Source organism: Eptesicus fuscus, chromosome 2 (assembly GCF_027574615.1).
Source record: "Eptesicus fuscus isolate TK198812 chromosome 2, DD_ASM_mEF_20220401, whole genome shotgun sequence".
NCBI classification, from domain to species: Eukaryota; Metazoa; Chordata; class Mammalia; order Chiroptera; family Vespertilionidae; genus Eptesicus; species Eptesicus fuscus.
The window spans coordinates 27429656-27447417 of record NC_072474.1 but is presented as its reverse complement, the minus strand read 5'-3'; the positions used below and the strand labels follow the sequence as shown (position 1 = coordinate 27447417).

The following is a 17762-nucleotide window of genomic DNA, read 5'->3' as shown; positions in this document are numbered from 1 at the left end:
TTCAGATGGCTGGCCAGTGCCAGTCATGGTTCTAGCTAAGGGCACACGAGGACTCAAGGACATTGCAGGGCTGAGGGTTTGCCCCTTTGTCCGGCATTGGGTCTAGAGGCCAATTAATTAAGAAACACTGGACCTTAATTATCTGGGTAAATCAGATTTCCCAAACAGTACTAATCAATGATTCAATGAATTAAAACATTGCATGTTGGTTCTTAAACTAGGATTCTAGCTTCAGAATGTCTATAACCCCTCTAAAAACCTAAGCATCAATTATTTTACGTGTAAATTACTTTTTGTGGAAGCAAGGGAACATACCTTCTTAACAAATTTCAAAGGGGTCTGTGATTAAGTAAGAGTGTAAGAGCTTCCTTAATTGGCATGTGAAATTTCCTTACTTGGTATGTGAAAATACATTCTAACTGTATCTGGCTTTTAAAATGTGCAGTGATTGCTGACCAAGTTTCTTAACTTTCTCCTTCAATTGTCTAAATACTTCTTAAAGCTTTCATTACGGAGATACTCATTTACAGCATCTGACACACAATTCTCAAAAGTTTATGATAGGATAATTATTATAATCATTATTTCAATTTGGGGTGTGTTGGACTATTTCTGCTAAATTGTCTAAAAGTTGTTTAGTTATAGCTTTTGATGATGAGATTCTCTGTCAACAATTTTCCTTTAATTTTAAACATTAAAAACTTGTGTATTTGCAAATGTCCAAACTCGCCAAATTGTACATATTAAATATGTGCATTTCTTTGTATATCAATTATACCTCAATAAAACTGTTTTTTTAAAGAAACCCAAATAGAGAAAACAAAGTTATGATTGAGAATAAATCAGATAATTAAATATAAGGCTTTATTAATATAAATTATACAGTCAGATCCATGAGCTCTGAAATTTAAAAAAAAAAAGACCCAACAATTTGGGTGTTGAAAAAGTATTGAAAATAGTTCAAAAATAAAATGCAAAAATAGGGTTCCTTAAATGATAGATGCCAATGCTTAACAGGTGGAATCCCAGCCACACTCTGGACTGGTGGCTAAATACTAAAGCTGAACTTCTCGTGAGTTGGTTCTCACACTGTTAGGTTTCCAGAGTCTGTCTGGATGGGAGAGAGTCTATAACTTTCAGATCCCTGGCACGTGCCATGATTGGCCCCAAATATTCAAAGTTTGAGTGAAATCAGCTTTTCTTCTTGGATCTGGAAAGAGGGAACAGAGGAAATTTACTCCACCATTCCCCTCTCTGGAACCAGGGTTTTCATACTTGGATGCATATTAGAAACATTTTGCTGCTCAGTCCCCTTCCAGACCAATTAAATCACAATTTTGGAGGCAGGTCCCAGGCATTGGTATTTTATAAAATGGCCTAGATGACTCCACTGTGCAGCAAAGGTTGAGAACCACAACTCCAGCAAAACAGAAATAATTATTTTAGGATCAAATTAATATGAGGCTCTTCCTTTGTTTCAGAATGTTTTAAAGGCGGCTGAAATATCATTGTTTGCTGGTATCACCACAATTTAGATCATGTACAGGTAACCATCTCTGCCTATCACAGCAGAATTATTCAAATTAAAAGAGGCTGCATACCACTGAAACCTGGAACAGAAAAAGGCATTCATGGGAAAACTGGTGACATTGGAATGAAGTCTACATTTTAGTATTGATAATATGATAATATAATATAGTAATATTAACATAGCTTGTAAAATATCAACACATTTGGGGACGCTGGGTGAAGGGTATGTGGAACTCTCTCTACTACCTTTGCAATTTTTCTGTAAGTCTAATTATTTCAAAATATAACGTTTAAATATTAAATTGAAAAAAAAGAGAAGGTGGAGTTAGTACTGATGCTACAACATTGTGGATCAACTAACAATATTAAATATCTATGGACATAAAGTCTTGCACTGTGTACTTGGGTACTTTATTCATAAGCACAACTTATGGGGCAAGAAATGCTTAGAGACACTTCCAATTTCCTGTCTGAATTCTTCTCTATACATCTTCTCTCCAGCCCCAACCAGATCCTACAAAATGTCACCAACAGCCGTTAATGCTGAAAGACTTATATATTCTACTCTAAGGGATTATAACACTGGTGGTAATATCTTACACTTCTACAGCATTTTACAGCTTACAACACTTTCTGATGGTTAGTCTTGCTTGATTTGCATGAGGAAATAGGCAATACATAGGATATACCATGGGATGGAATAAAGAATGAAACTTCATCTGCATTTGATTATAAAATACACAGCGTAGCCCCTGCAGAAGCCACACACGCACTCACTCACACACAAACAGTACATGTCCCAGTACAACGCACAATTTGAAAATACGGTTATTGGAAGATCTTAAGTTAGTGTCCAGGGGCACATATAACATAGCCCTTCACCCTAAACTAAATCACATCCACAGGCACAGCTTTCGTTCTTTCCTTTCTTACCAGGAAAAGGAGAAAAGTTCAGATTATCAGAGGCCACCGGCCAACGTCCCTTGGCCCCAGATGTCAGGCCATGACTTTGCCCTGAGTCACGGAGTCACGGCCGTCCCCGTTGTTTCTGTCTCCTGTCCTTAATTTCCCGGGGGCCCTGACACTTGCCGTTTCCCCCATGAGTAAGGTCCACCTGCCAGTTCTTTTTCAGGAACCTTCTGCAGCGGCTGCTCTTTCCCGCTGATCTGCTGGCCTCTGGCCGTTCCTGCAATCGCTGAAGAAACCCTCCCACCCAGACCTGAGTGAAGAGGTGGTGACCACACTTTCTCCGGACTGTGCCAGGAGATGGCTCATATCCTCTTCCTCACCGCCCCCCACAGAGCCCTCCATCGGCCAATTCCACTCCAGCGTGGGGGACGCCTTCCTCCAGCCTGGCCTCACACACATGCTTTCCTGGCCAACCCAGGGGACCAGGGCAGCCCAGACCATTTCTGGCACCACTTGATGGGGTGAGTGGTCTGTGCTCTGTTTTCTGTGAAGTGTTCCTGCTCTCACCCATCCGGGAGAAGAGTGGCTTTCTACCTGCAGCCCACTCCTGCAGGTGCTGCTGGGCAGTGATGTGACACACTCAGCAGGCATAGTTCTCCCTCCTCACCACAGGACAACCTGCTCACTGTTAGATTCTTATTCAAAAGGGATGTTTCATGGGGACTCGGGTAGAGGTTCATGGCATCTTTGAGAAGAGTCACGGTACTTGGGAAATGTGAATGATGGGATACAATTAATCGAAACTTCTGGGTTCCTTTTAATTATTGACAAACGTTATGAATACCAATTTTGGTGGTTTACAGGAGAAAGGGTAGAAATATCTGCACTTTTGAAAGTAGCTGTTCTCAATGTGTATTTGTTTTAAAGCATTTTTTCCCACCACTATGCTGGATCCTTCCCACCGCAGCCCTCCTTTCACAGCCGGCTTACTTGGCTCTACCCACAGGCACGGCGATCCCTCTCGATCAGGGCCACCACTCCTGCCTTCCTCTGGCCCAGTTCCTGACAGGCTCAGGGCCAGGGCTGCCCCGGTTCCTCCAGGCTTTCTTGAGGAAGATGCGACTGCTCCCGCTGCCTGTGCCCCGATCACCCCACCATCTGAATTGCTGCTAATTCAGAAGGCAATTGGATGTTCCAGTTTGCCCAAGGCAGTGCCAATTTACACCGCCTTTTACTTCCACGGTCTGGATTTGCGGTTCCCAGGCTCAGTGTATCCAGGTGCAGACACACCTGATCACCTCCCCTACTCGCCACTGTGGCTGCCTCCCACCTTGCTTCTGAGCCTTGATGGTTCCCCATCTGGTCAATGGCTCATGGCCTTGCCTACACTGACCTGTCCAGCCACCAACCCAGCCCTGATCTATTAGTATTTTAGAGTAACATCTCTGTAATTCTAAAGATTCGCAGCAGTGTGTGTGTATGCGTGTGTGTACACTCAGAGGAAAGGAAAGCATTACACATTTGTTTAGAACACATTCTTATCTAGCAGTCTGTGCGGGTTTTTACCATATTCTTTTGCTAACAGTATATTAAGAAGGAAATTGAGCCTGGCCTGTGTGGCTCAATGGTTGAGCGTCCACCCATGAACCAGGAGATCAAGGTTCAATTCCCAGTCAAGGCACATGCCTGGATTGTGGACTCAATCCCCAGTAGGGGGCATGCAGGAGGCAGCTGATAGATGTTTCTCTCTCATCATTAATGTTTCTATCTCCCTCTCCCTTTCTCTTGGTGAAATAAATAAAAACATATTTTTTTTAAAAAGAAGAAAATTGAAATTTTAGTAAAGATTTTCTTACTTGTGTTGTAAAACACCTCTTTATAGAGCCAAACTGAAAGGTCTTTTAAGCAAATGTACTTTTCTTCAGATGAGTGATTGAATTCCTGATTTTTATTTTCTCTATTTCAGCTTAGACAGTGAAACTGCACAGATACTTTTCATTTTGAATTTATCATAAAATTCACTTCCTGTTATTGTTATTCCAACACTGGAGAGAAAAGTTGACTTTCCAGAAGTTTTCATTTAACTTTAATAGAAAACAAACACATACAAATCTACTTAAAACAAACAAACAAACAAAAAAGCATTTCAGTTCTGAACACAATCTGCAATATGATTATAGGAACTAGTTTACCTAATAATTTAACAATATGAGCATCACCCTAATTATATCCTTTAGCCATTCCGGGCATGATCACAAGGCCTTTGAAATTCAAATGATGAACTTGGACTGACCCCTTACCACAGGACCCAAGTGGCCTGCAGCTGAGCTCATTCTGACAGTTGGGACAGTTGTGATTTCCAGTTTCCCGTCAAGTTCTGAGGGCTCATGGGGCACTTACGTCTCATCTGTGAAGGCTATTCCAAAGTATTCCTTTTCCTTCAGATTGAAGTGAGATGCCACGAGGTCAAGCAGCTCCTTGGCCAAAAGCTTGGGCTGGAGGGAAAACAAAATGGAAAAAGGGTAAGTGATGAGAGATAACATTTCCTAAAACAGGCAATTTCCGATTTACATAATTTTTAAAAAATGCAATGTCTCAAAGCCCTAGTACATCGATGCAAATGATTTTTATAAAACCCAAAGGAGTGGACAATGAAGGCACCACTGAGTAAACAGCCAAATACAGATGGAGACCTTCTGCCTTATTCCTAGTTTTTTCTACTATAAACGGCACTCGCTCATGGACAGGCTGTCAGCCCTGGGGCTCTCCGTCCCCACACAGAACGAGAGAACATTTCAAGCTGAACAGGAAGATGCCTTACTTAAAAACATATACATATATATAAAATAAATATACAAATTATATGTTTAACATATATCATTTCTATTTTTATAATATACTAGAGGCCCAGTGCACGAAATTCGTGCATGGGGGTGGCAGTGTCCCTCAGCCCAGTCTGCACCCTCTCCAATCTGGGATCCCTCTCACAATCCAGGACTGCTGGCTCCCAACTGCTCGCCTGCCTGTCTTCCTGATTGCCCCTAACCTAAGGTGACCAGACGTCCCGCTTTTGGCAGGACAGTCCCGATTTTTAACAATTTGTCCCGCGGCGTTTTAAAAAAGTCCCGATTTCTGGAAAGAATGCATGACAAGTAGGGAACGGCAGGAGAACAGGAAGGGAATATACGGGTTTTGGTGGCCATGTGGCTATTTAGCCAGGATATGAGTTTTATATTATTTTTGTTAATTTTATAATGTTAAACTTAATAATAACAAAAAATTGTTGAGAACTGATTATCGAGAACTACTTATCAAAGTTCGCATTGTTGATCAGTTGTTAGAATTCGACCACCATTGTTTGGACTTAATGAACAATGGCATTTTGGGGGATTGGCAACGACGAAAACATTTTGTAACTGTCTCTCAGACGATACACATCGTACTGCGTGCTAGTAAGCTAGTTAAACAAGTGATGTCATTACAAATCAGCTATTCAGATAATTTAGGTAAGTAATTTATTTATTTTTTTCATAAATACATAAATTTTCTTGAATTTAGCAGACAGTACTCGTATTATTTATATTTTATAGTGGCGGCAAAAAGTCTAGCACCAGCCTTGAAAGTGACACTTACGACTTAGGTTATGGCAAATCAGAGGAAAAATAATACAAGTTAGTATTGTTATTATTTAGAAAGAAATATAGGATTAAAATTAAAATAATTTTTAAAATATAGTTACTTTATAACAATCAAATTAATTTAATTTATGAACTAACAATAAAATGTGTTCATGTAATTATGTACCTACTTACTGTGTTTTTAAGCAATATGTATATAATAATTTATAATATAATTTTAAATTATTTTATTTTAGATTTTTAACATAATGAGTAAGAAAAGAGGATGCAAATTCAACGATGATCTAAGAAGTGAATTTCCTTTTATTAAAAAAACCAAAAGCGATTACAATATAGACCAAATTTTTAATCAAGAACACCCCCCCCCCCCGGGCCAAAACCGGTTTGGCTCAGTGGATAGAGTGTCGGCCTGTGGAATCAAGGGTCCCAGGTTCGATTACGGTCAAGGGCATGTACCTTGGTTGCGGGCATATCCCCAGTACGGGGTGTGCAAGAGGCAGCTGATTGATGTTTCTCTCTCATCGATGTTTCTAACTCTCTATCCCTCTCTCTTCCTCTCTGTAAAAAATCAATAAAATATATTATAAAAAAAAAAGACACCCCGCCCTCCCCAGTCAATGGTGTCCCGCTTTACCAATGTTAAAATCTGGTCACCTTACCCTAACCGCTTCTGCCTGCCAGCCTGATCACCCCCTAACCTACTCCCTGCCAGCCTGATTGATGTCTAACTGCTCCCCTGCCAGCCTGTTTGCCCCCAACTTCCCTCCTCTGCTGGCCTGGTCCCTCCCAACTGCCCTCCCCTGCTGGCCATCTTGTGGCGGCCATCTTGTGTCCACATGGGGGCAAGCCATCTTGTGTGTTGGAGTGAGAGTCAATTTGCATATTACTCTTTTATTAGACAGGATGTTTTAACACATATCCTATCTAATAAAAGAGTAATATGAAAATTAACAATCACTCCACTATACTCACCAGCCACGCCCACCAGCCAATCAGGAGTGAGTATGCAAATTAACCCAACCAAGATGGCTGTGGCCACGGAGTGAGCAGGAGGCTTGGGTTTCCCCTGGCAATGGAGGAAGCCAAGCTTTCCGCACACCCTGGAAGGCCCAGGCCTCCACTCAAGGCTACAAAGTTTCAATTATAGAAGATAAATAAATCCCAGATACTAGGGCCTCCGCTGGGGGCGCCCGGGGGCATGGCCAGCCTGCAAACCACCACAGGCCCCTTGCCCAGGCCGCCCCACACCCCAAGGGAACCCTGACCCTGATCCGGGACACCCTTCAGGGCAAACCAGCTGGCCCCCACCCATGCACCAGGCCTCTATCCTATCTAATAATCCTATCTAATAAAAGAGTAATATGCAAATTGACCATCACTCCAACACACAAATTGGCTGCCCCCATGTGGACACAAGATGGCTGCCACAAGATGGCCAGTAGGGGAGGGTAGTTGGGAGGGCTCAGGCCTGCAAGGGAGGGCAGTTGGGAGCAATCAGGCCAGCAGGGAAGGGTAGTTAGGAGGAACCAGGCCTGCAAGGGAGGGCAGTTGGGGGTGATCAAGCCTGCAGGGGAGGGAAGTTGGGGGCAACCAGGCCTGCAGGGAAGGGGAGTTAGGGGGGACCCAGGCCTGCAGGGGAGGGCAGTTAGGCGTGACCAGGCCTGCAGGGGAGGGCAGTTAGGGGCAAACAGGCTGGCAGGGGAGCAGTTAGGCATTAATCAGGCTGGCAGGGGAGTGGTTAGGGGGTGATCAGGCTGGCAGGCAGAAGCGGTTAGGGGCAAACAGGAAGGTAGGCAGGCAAGCAGTTGGGAGCCAGTAGTCCTGGATTGTGAGAGGGATGTACGACTGCCCGTTTAAACGGGCAGTCGTACATCCCTCAAGGGGTCCCAAACTGGAGAGGGTGCAGGCTGGGCTGAGGGACACACCCCCCATGCACAAATTTCGTGCACCGGGCCTCTAGTTTAATTATATTAGTATTAATAAAATGAATATATTCTATATTCTATAATATACTAGAGGTCCGATGCATGACATTTGTGCATGGGTAGGGTTCCTAGGCCTGGCCAGCGATCAGGGCCAATCTGTGGGGCAACTGGCAGGGCAATTGGGGCAGGGGGGGTGTGGCCCCCGCTGGGACCTACCTTGGCCAGCCTGGCACGGCCTGCTTGCCATCTCTGTCCCCCACCACCGTCCACGGCCAGCCACACCTGCTGCCGCCACCACTTGTCACCTCCCTCTGTGGGGCAACCAGTGGGGTGATCGGGGCCCATTCTGGCACCCCCCTTGGCTGGCCTGGGGCCTGCAGGCTGGGGGCAGCTCCTGCATTGAGCGTCTGCCCCCTGGTGGTCAGTGCGCATCATAGCAATGGTCGATTTGCATATTAGGCTTTTATTATATAGGACTAGTGGCCCGGTGCATGAAATTTGTGCATGGAGGGGTGTCCCTCAGCCTGGCCTGCACCCTCTCCAATCTGGAACTCCTTGGGGGATGTCCAACTGCCGGTTTAGGCCCAATCCCACAGGAATTGGGATTGGGCCTAAGCCGGCAGTTGTACATCCTTCTTGCAATCTGCCACCGCTGGCTAATAACTGCTCACCTGCCTGCCTGCCTGATTGCCCCTAATCACTCTGCCTGCCAGCCTGCTCACCCCCAAATGCCCCCTCCGCTGGCCTGCTCACCCCCAATTTCCCCCCCGCCAGCCTGATCACCTCCAACTGCCCCCCCTGCCAGCCTGCTAGCCCCCAACTGCCCCCCCTGCCAGCCGGCTCGCCCCCAAATTCCCCCTTCCCCACTCCTGGCCTGCTCATCCCCAACTGACACCCCCCCGCCGGCCTGATCACCCCCAACTGCCCCCCACTGACAGCCTGCTTGCCTCCAACTGGCCCCCCCTGCCGGCCTGCTCACCCCCAACTGCCCCCCTGCTGTTCTGATCACCCCCTAACACCCCTCCCCCACTAGCCTGTTCACCCACAACTGCTGATCACCCACAACTGTCCTCCCCTCTTGGCCCCTAACCACCTCTACCTCTGCCCTGCCACCATGGCTTTGTCCAGAAGAACGTCCAGAAGGTCGCCTGGAAGATATCCCAGTCTAATTAGCATATTACCCTTTTATTAGTATAGATAGAGGCCTGGTGCACGGGTGGGGGCCAGCTGGTTTGCCCTGAAGAGTGTCCCAGATCAGGGTGGGAGTTCCCTTGTAGGGCAGGGCAGCCTGGGCGAGGGGCCTGTGGTGGTTTGCAGGCCAGCCACCCCCCCATTGGGGTGGGGGTCCCCATTGGGGACAGTGCCAGCCTGGGCGAGGGGCAGTTTGCAGGCCAGCCACGCTCCCATGTGGTGAGGGTCCCTGTTGGGGGGGCATGGCCAGCCTGGGTGAGGGGCTGAGAACTGTTTTCAGGCTGGCCACGCCCCCCAGCGGGGACCTTCATCCCATGGGGGCATGGCCAGCCTGGATAAGGGGCTGAGGGCCATTTTCAGGCTGGCCACACCTCCTTCAGGGTGAGGGTCCCCACTGGGGTGACTGGCCATCCTGGGTGAGGGGCTGATGGCTGTTTTCAGGTTGGTCACACCCCCTTCAGGTTGGGGGTCCCTGCTAGGGTGCCTGGCCAGCCTGGGTGAGGGGCTGAGGGCTGTTTGCAGGCCCCTCCCTCAGTGGCCGGCCCAAGCAACCCAAGCCTCCTGCACGCTAAGCCTGGCTCTGTGGCAGCCGCCCACAGGCCCCTCCTTCACAGCCAGCCAGGGTAGGTGGGAAGCTTGGCTTCCTCCATTGCCGGGGGTGACCCAAGCCTCCCGCCCGCTCTGGCTGGTTCTGTGACCGCCACCATCTTTGTCCCACTAATTTGCATACTCCCTCCTGATTGGCTGTGGGCATCATGGAGTGATGGTCAATTACCATATTTCTCTATTATTATATAGATTACAGTCCTGGTGCATGAATTTGTGCACGGGTGGGGTCCGGCCAGCCCGCCCCGATGGGAGCCCATCAGATGGGGCCAGTGTGGGGGAGGGGCCATGGGTGGTTGGCCAGCCAGCCCCACCTCAATCGGGGTGTTGGGGGCTGATGGGGGCCCAGATCAGGCTGGTTGGCTGCCACAGTGCATGTCATAGCCACTCGTCATTCTAGTTGTTCTGTTTGTTCCAGTCGTTTTGTTCGTTCCACCAATCTAGTCGCTGGGCTTTTATATATATAGATATTTTATGTTATATATGTAATATGTATTTTAATGTATATTTATTTAAAATATGTTTAATATATCATAATTATATTAATATTATAATCAATACAGTACATATTATAAAATATCCATTATGCTGTATATATGTATTTAACATATACTTATACAGTATTTACTATGGGCCAGGCCTTGCTCCAAGCACTTTACAAATACCAGTCTCTTTAAACCTCATCACAGCCCTAGACGGTGGTCCCATTATTAAGGCCATTGAACGGGGAGGAGACAGGGGCCCAGAGACTAAACATCTCTGTTTAAGTATTGGAACTGGGATTTGAATCCTGGCTCCACCCTTGAACACGCTATGTGCTCCCATAATTAAAAATCCAAACAATGAAAGTATCTTCCTGCAAGAAATGTTAAAGCTATAGCCAAAGGGCCTTGGGAATATTATTTAAGAATAAACTGAAAATTCACCTTCCATTTGCCTTTCCAAAGGAAAAATCAGCCTTTACCTATGTAGTTTGTTTTTTTCTTTTTTAACATATTTTTTTATTGATTTTAAGAGGAAGGGAGAGGAAGAATGAGCTGGAAACATCAATAATGAGAGAGAATCATTGATTAGCTGCCTCCTGCACGTCCCCCATTGGGGATCAAGCCCACAACTTGGACATGTGCCCTTGACTGGAATCGAACCTGGGACCCTTAGTCCACAGGGTGCGCTCCATCCGCTAAGCCAAACTGGCTAGGCCTACCTATGTAGGTTTTTATAATAAGCTCGTTCCTAAGCATCTCTGCCAATGTAAAGGAGTTCCCAGGGCTTTAGGTATGAAATCATGTAGATGTCTGCACTATCCATACCTCATTCGCTTGGGTCCATCAATGTTGATATGACCACAGCCACCAGGTTCTGTATGATGGAGACACAGGACTACCAGGGAAAAGTCATTTCTAAATGAGCTCCCAGGTCAGGAATATGCAAACGCATTGCCTTTACTCTATGACAACTACTGCATCCCAAGCTCACTAGCTGCATGTCTCCAAGCTCAGAGCAAAACAGATTCCAGAAGAGAAAACATATGCTTGTTTGTGTATGTACATGTATGTGCATTTATACCCTTCTTGAGTATATTTCCTCTTCTGGTGGCTACTCTGTTGCACTTCTCTGTTAGGACAGTGGATAAGACATGCACATCAAAGTTTACTTGACAGTTTTAGAATTACCCTATGATCCAGCAATTCTACTTTCTACAAAAATACCAAATCAAAAAGATATATGCACCCCCATGTTCAATGGCACATTATTTATAATAGCTGAGACATGGAATCAACCTAAGTGTCCAAAAATTGATGAATGGATAAAGAAGAAATGGTGAATATATACAATGGAATACTATTCGGCTATACAAAAGAAGGAAATCCTGCCATTTGCAACAGCATGGGTGGACCTGAGGGTATTATGCTAAGTGAAATAAGTCAGACAGAGATAAATGCCATTATAATCTCACTTATATGTAGAACCTTAAAAAATTTAAAAATAACTCATAGATACAGAGAACAGATTGGTGATTGCTGAGGTGGTGGAAGGCTGAAATGGGTGAAGGTGTTAAAAAAAAAAAAAGGAGTTACACGACAGTTTGATTTCTTATTTCTTTTTTTGGTACTGCTCTGGGCTACACTGTGTCCCCAAACAATTCATATGTTGAAGTCTAACCCCAATGTGAGATCTTTGGAGACTGGGCCATTGGAAGATGACTAGGCTTAGAGGAGGGCAGCCCCATGATGGGATTAGTGTCCTTATAAGAAGACACCAGAGGGCTTGCTTGCACTATCTCTCCACCGTGAGAGGGTGCACTGAGGAGGCTGCCCTCTGCACATCAGGAAGAGAGCCCTTCCTAGAACCCAGCCAGGGTGGATCCTGATCTCCCACTTCCAGCCTCCAGAACTGTGAGAAAAGACATTTCTGTTGTTTAAGCGGCTAGTATTTTTTTTACAGCAGCCCCAGCAGACGAGGACAGGTGCACTCCCTTCGGTTCAACATTTGAGTGTCTAATATGGGCAATGCACTAGCCAGCACTGCAGGAGATACAAAACGAGCAGCATGTAGCATGCCAGCGAGGACTTAGATTTTCCCAGGGGCACAAAGTAAGGGCCGACGTTCCTTTGAAAAAGCCAAAGCAGATGGTTCCCCTTTGCTGCCTCGCTCCTCGGCTCACAGGGCACCAGCCTCCAGGCCTCACCAACCTCCAGTTTACCAGTGAAACAGCAGGAAAGGACAGCAGTGGGTTTGAATTGAGGACAAGGCTTTCTCTCCCCAGAAGATGTAAATCGACAGGAGAACCCATCCTGATAAATCAAAGCCATCGAATATTCTATACTTCCGCCCACACTAAAATTTGAAAAGCGAGAAAGCAATCTGTGGCCAATAGGGAATGCAAGGCTTTATGTAAGACCCTCCTTCATAAATAGGGGCAACCCACCACGAGGAGTGCAGTGCAGCACATGTGCCCGTCTCAGAATGTCTCTGATAAATTACAAAGTGGAATCCGAGATGAGGGGGCTCCTAAGGCTTCTAGCTGTGTTTGCTGTGTGCTGCTGCCGGCACCACCTCCACCCCCAGCAGGTACCTGGCTGGGTATTTATCCAAGGGAAACAAAAATACAAAGCATTTAATGGACAGGTTGTGACTGAATATAAGGCAGCACGGCAGATTTTCAAATTGCATAATCTACCTGTCCAAATGATTGCTGCCCCTTTCAAAATAGGCTCCGTGTTTCTACGATGCCTGCTATTCCTTAAAACATGTTTTATACTCTTTGGGGTTTGCCTTTGAAGCTTGTGTCCCATTCGTAAAAGCATCCTCACTATTAATACATCTTCTTGCTCTCAGAATGAATTTTTTTCCAATTGGCTAATGTCACTTGAATTCAAGTGTACTGAATGGGGACAGAGAGAGGGGGAGGAGGTGAGCATGCTGAGTCAAACTGGTTTTATGAAATGAGGTGTGACTCTAAAGTAATTATTGTGGGTTTTGAGGATTATGGTGAGGTTTCCAGCCCCGACTTAGAAATGACAGAAGTAAGATTGCCTTCTCTTTGAGAGGTAAACTTTAAAGCCAACATCTCAATAGAACTGGTCAGAGAAACATAAATTTACCCAGGAAGAGAAAGACTTACGGTCATGCACCACTTACCAATCAGGATACATTCTGAGAAATGTGTCCTTAGGTGATGTCATTGTTGTGCAACCATTGAGTGGGGCAATACACAAACCTGCATGGAACAGCCTACTACACACCCAGGCTGCATGGCATAGCCTAACGCTCCTAGGCTACAAGCCTGTACAGCATGTTACTGTACAAAAGAACATGATATTAAATCAAACACGAGAGAGAATGATGGCAATCAAGAGACAAGGTAAGCACGAGATGTTAGAGGCTGCTGCCAGCACAACATGGCATACTGTGTTACAGAAAGCTGTTTTATATATAAGCAGAAAGAGTATACTACCATAATGAAAGAAAGCATAATGAATACATAAACCAGTATTATAGTTATTTATTTTCATTATCAAGTATTATGTACATAATTGTGTGGATCATACTTTTATCTAACTGGAAGAGCAGTAGTTTGCTTACATCAGCATCACCTCAAACATGTGGGTAATATGTTGAGACCATTGCAAGGACTACGACATCACTAGGCGATAGGAATTGTTCTGCTCCATTATAATCTTATGGGTCAAATATGTGGTCCATCACTGACTGAAACATTATGTGGAGCATGAGTGTACTCTCAGGGCTGGAACAGATTATAACAGGAGTAAATACAGTGATCATTCCATGGAGAGGGCAGGGTGAATGGAAGGTGTGTGGGGGGAGGGGTTGGAGAAGCAGTTTGGAAAAGGGAGGGGAGCTGTGGTCCTTTTATGTGGTAGCAATGGGGCTACTTTAGCTGATCATATTAAACACTCAAATTACCTATTTAGCTCTCCTTCAAACAGCATCGTTCCAAAGACCTTGCTGAGGCACTGATGTCTTAGACATGGTGCTGACCATCCTATATGCTTGTGAGACCATCCTATATAATAAAACCCTAATATGCAAATCGACTGAACGGCAGAATGACTGGTCGCTATGATGCACATTGACCACCAGGGGGCAGACACTCAATGCAGGAGCTGCCCCCTGGTGGTCAGTGCACTCCCACAGGGGGAGCGCTGCTCAGTCAGAAGCTGGCGAGCACAGCGGCAGTGGCAGGAGCCTCTCTCACCTCCGCAGCAACACTAAGGACCCCTCGGGGGATGTCGGACTGTGGGGAGCAGGCATAAGACGGCAGGCGGACATCCCCCAAGGGGTCCCGGACTGTAAGAGGGCATGGGCTGGGCTGAGAAATCACCTCCCCCCCAGTGCACAAATGTCGTGCACCGGGCCTCTAGTCTGAAATAAGAGGCTGTCGTTCCTTTGCCAATGAAGACTCTCACCTGGAGCTGCCAGGGGCTGGGTCACAGCAGAGCCAGGATTCCCAAGGAAATCAAGCTGGTGTCAGAGGCCTCCTTTAACCCTCTGCCATGCTGCCTCTGCTTCATGGGTGAGCGGACAAGGATCATGGTCTGGACTTGGGGGTTGGGGGGGTCATGTCTGGATGAGGCTTACAACACTCAGTGAACCCAGTACACTGTCATTTAGACATCAATACTGACAGTTTAGAGATTGGTACTGATTTATATGTAACCAGTACTTTGAATTTGTTAATGCGAGTCTTCCCTGAGCCTACAGAGCTAAAAGTCTGACTCAGCACCCTGAGGAAGTCACCAGAGTAATACAGACACCTAGGAGCCTCTAGGAGACGGACGTTTGGCCTTTCCATGGGGACGTAACCCTCTGATTTAGCCTGTTGACACAAATATAATAAAACCCTATTATATAAAATCTTTGTATTGGGATTTCTACCATGAAAAATGAATTTTCGTGGCGACTCATAAGCTGAAAGCAACCAAAAGGATCTGAGCAACAGCATCATCGCCAGAATAAACATGATCTCACTCTTTTCAGTGACGCACCCGTTTGGATGCCTATCATTGCTTAAAAAATGCTTTAAGTTAGTCCCATTTAATGGGTTGATAACATATCCCAGAAGATGTGGATGTTACAACTCCCAAATTTTAAGTCCCTTTGAAAGCCATACCCTATAGCATTATTGCATCATGTTGTACACCTGAAACTAACATAATGTTACATATCAATTACACCTCAATAATAATAATTTAAGAAGCCACCCTCTCTCTTTCCCGGTGACTGCTCCATCAGTGACAGCACTCCCACCAAATGGATGGACGTGTAATGTAAGTGAGAAATAAACCTTGTGAAGCTGCTGAGATGTTTGGGGTTGTCTGTCATCAACAGCACAACCGAGCTCATCCTGACTGATCAGGCACCAAGCCTTTACTTCTCTGTACGGTTGGTTTAAAAGCATTTAAGGCATCAGCCCTGTGATTTCCTGATCTTGCAAACTAAGACGATATCCTACCTTGACGCGATGATGATTAATGTACTACACTGTTCCAAACTTTTCTTAAACTAATTTAGAGAAATTGCTGGGTAAGCAGAAAGCTTTATGCTCTTATGTACTTTGAAGGGATGTTTACAGAATCCTGCTGATTATAATTCGACAATTACTTGCACTATAAACATCTGTGGAGTTTGCAGGGATCCGGCCGGGAGTGAGGCCAGGAAGGCAGTAGCCCAGTCAAGTTCTACAGGACACACTGGGCAGGGCCTCAACATGGGCCCGAGCAAGACAACCCTGGGCACTTGGGGTTAGAGGCAGCCTGTGCTGGGTCTTTGGTGATGTCCTGGCCCTATGAGGTCACTATACGGTGGGACAAAAGTAGGTTTACAGTTGTGAGTATGTGAGTTTATTTCTGTGTTATTACTTATTAATTATTGCATTATTTCCAAGAACAACTGTAACCTACTTTTGCCCCACCCTGTACATTTAAGACTGACTTTCTCTCAGCCTGTAATTAACTTTATTCCCTCAATAGCGTCTGGGAGGAGGGTGGAATAACTCCTCGTCATCACTGGTCCGACTCTGCCACCCAGATCCGAGTCCCCGAGGGCTCTGGACTTTTCCAGTGGGAAACCATGCACAGATCAGCACACACAGGGCTCTGGAAAACAGGCCTGCCTGCTTCTCCGCCTCCTTCAGAGACAGGATCAGGCAGTAATGACAAAAGAACACTTCACACAGCACAGGACCCTGAAGTGCTCAAGTCACACACCTGGACGGCAAGCCTTAAGGTGCTCTCTGTGAGCTGTTTGGGCAAAGTCTGGGGACAGAAATCTGATGAGGTAGCACCCTGGCACCTCTCGGTCCTTCACAGAGTATTTTTACCATCCCGCACCCATTATACCGCCACTTTGAACTTCACATGGTCACCACCCAGACAGAGACTCTCGGACAAACTTTATCACCTCTCTGAGCCTCAGTGATCTCCCTGTGAAATGATGGACTAGGTTGATGAAATGAATTCCTGCCCGAAAATATTCTTCTTTATGTTATTATTAAATGTAGCTTCTTCCTTCCCTAAAAACTGCCCAGCCTTCTCTAGGGTCTGTTTACCCATTTGAAAAAACTTTATGACCTTTCCGGATCCCACCTTGATCTCTTAGATCAATCAGTAAGTTAACATATTCCACCTTTCTTACACCATCTCAGGCAGGCCACTTAACTTCTTGGTGCCTGTTTTCTCAGCTGCAAAAAGATGATGATTATAGCATCCCAGGCTGTTCTGAGGATTAAATGAGTCGATATCCATGTGCATAAGGTGCAGAGGACAATGCCTGGCACAGAGAGAGTGCTCTATGAGTCCATTATGAATTACGATAATAAGCTTGTAAATGGTATCAAATGCCAGCCCGATATTTAAGACTACTCTGAATATGGGCCCAATTTGCCTAGCCAACCTCCCTTCTGCCCAGTTACCTACCAAATCACTCATTTGTGTGCAGTCTATTAGCATTGGACTAAAGAAAACAAAAATCAATCTCATTTTTATGAGATTTAATCAATCTCCTCCCCCTTCCCATTTAAATTGTATCCTGCTTAAGGCCACTTCTTCCAGCAAGCCTTTCTTGACCCTCCCACCTCCAAATCGTGTCTTTCTCCTCTGAATTCCTCTAACGTTTACCACATGTATGTACCTTATTCACCCTTGGTGTACATGCTGTTGTGCTGAGATAAATTTAATTGAAAACATTTTTAATTATGGTAAAATAAACATAGCCGAAAATTGACAATCCTAACCATTTTTAAGTGTACAGTGCAGTACTGTTAAGTCTATTTGCATTGTTGTGCAACTCACCTCTAGAACTTTTTATCTTGTAAGACACACCTCTGTCCCCATTTATACAACAACTTCCCACTTCCCCTCCCACCAGCCCCTGGTCACCATTCTACTTTCTCTATGAATTTGATTACTTTAGATGTGTCAGGTAAGTGGAATCATAAAAT

The 17762-nt window shown here is 45.5% G+C and overlaps 1 protein-coding gene across 1 annotated transcript in view; it reads right to left on the bottom strand.

The window, feature by feature from the left end:
• The window catches only part of FRMD4A (FERM domain containing 4A), a 240830-nt gene that overhangs the window by 161321 nt on the left and 61747 nt on the right, over positions 1-17762 (bottom strand). Inside the window, exon 3 of the mRNA XM_028156513.2 lies at positions 4840-4934. Within this exon, the coding sequence (XP_028012314.2) occupies positions 4840-4934 (95 nt within the window). The remainder of the gene's footprint in view (positions 1-4839; positions 4935-17762) is intronic.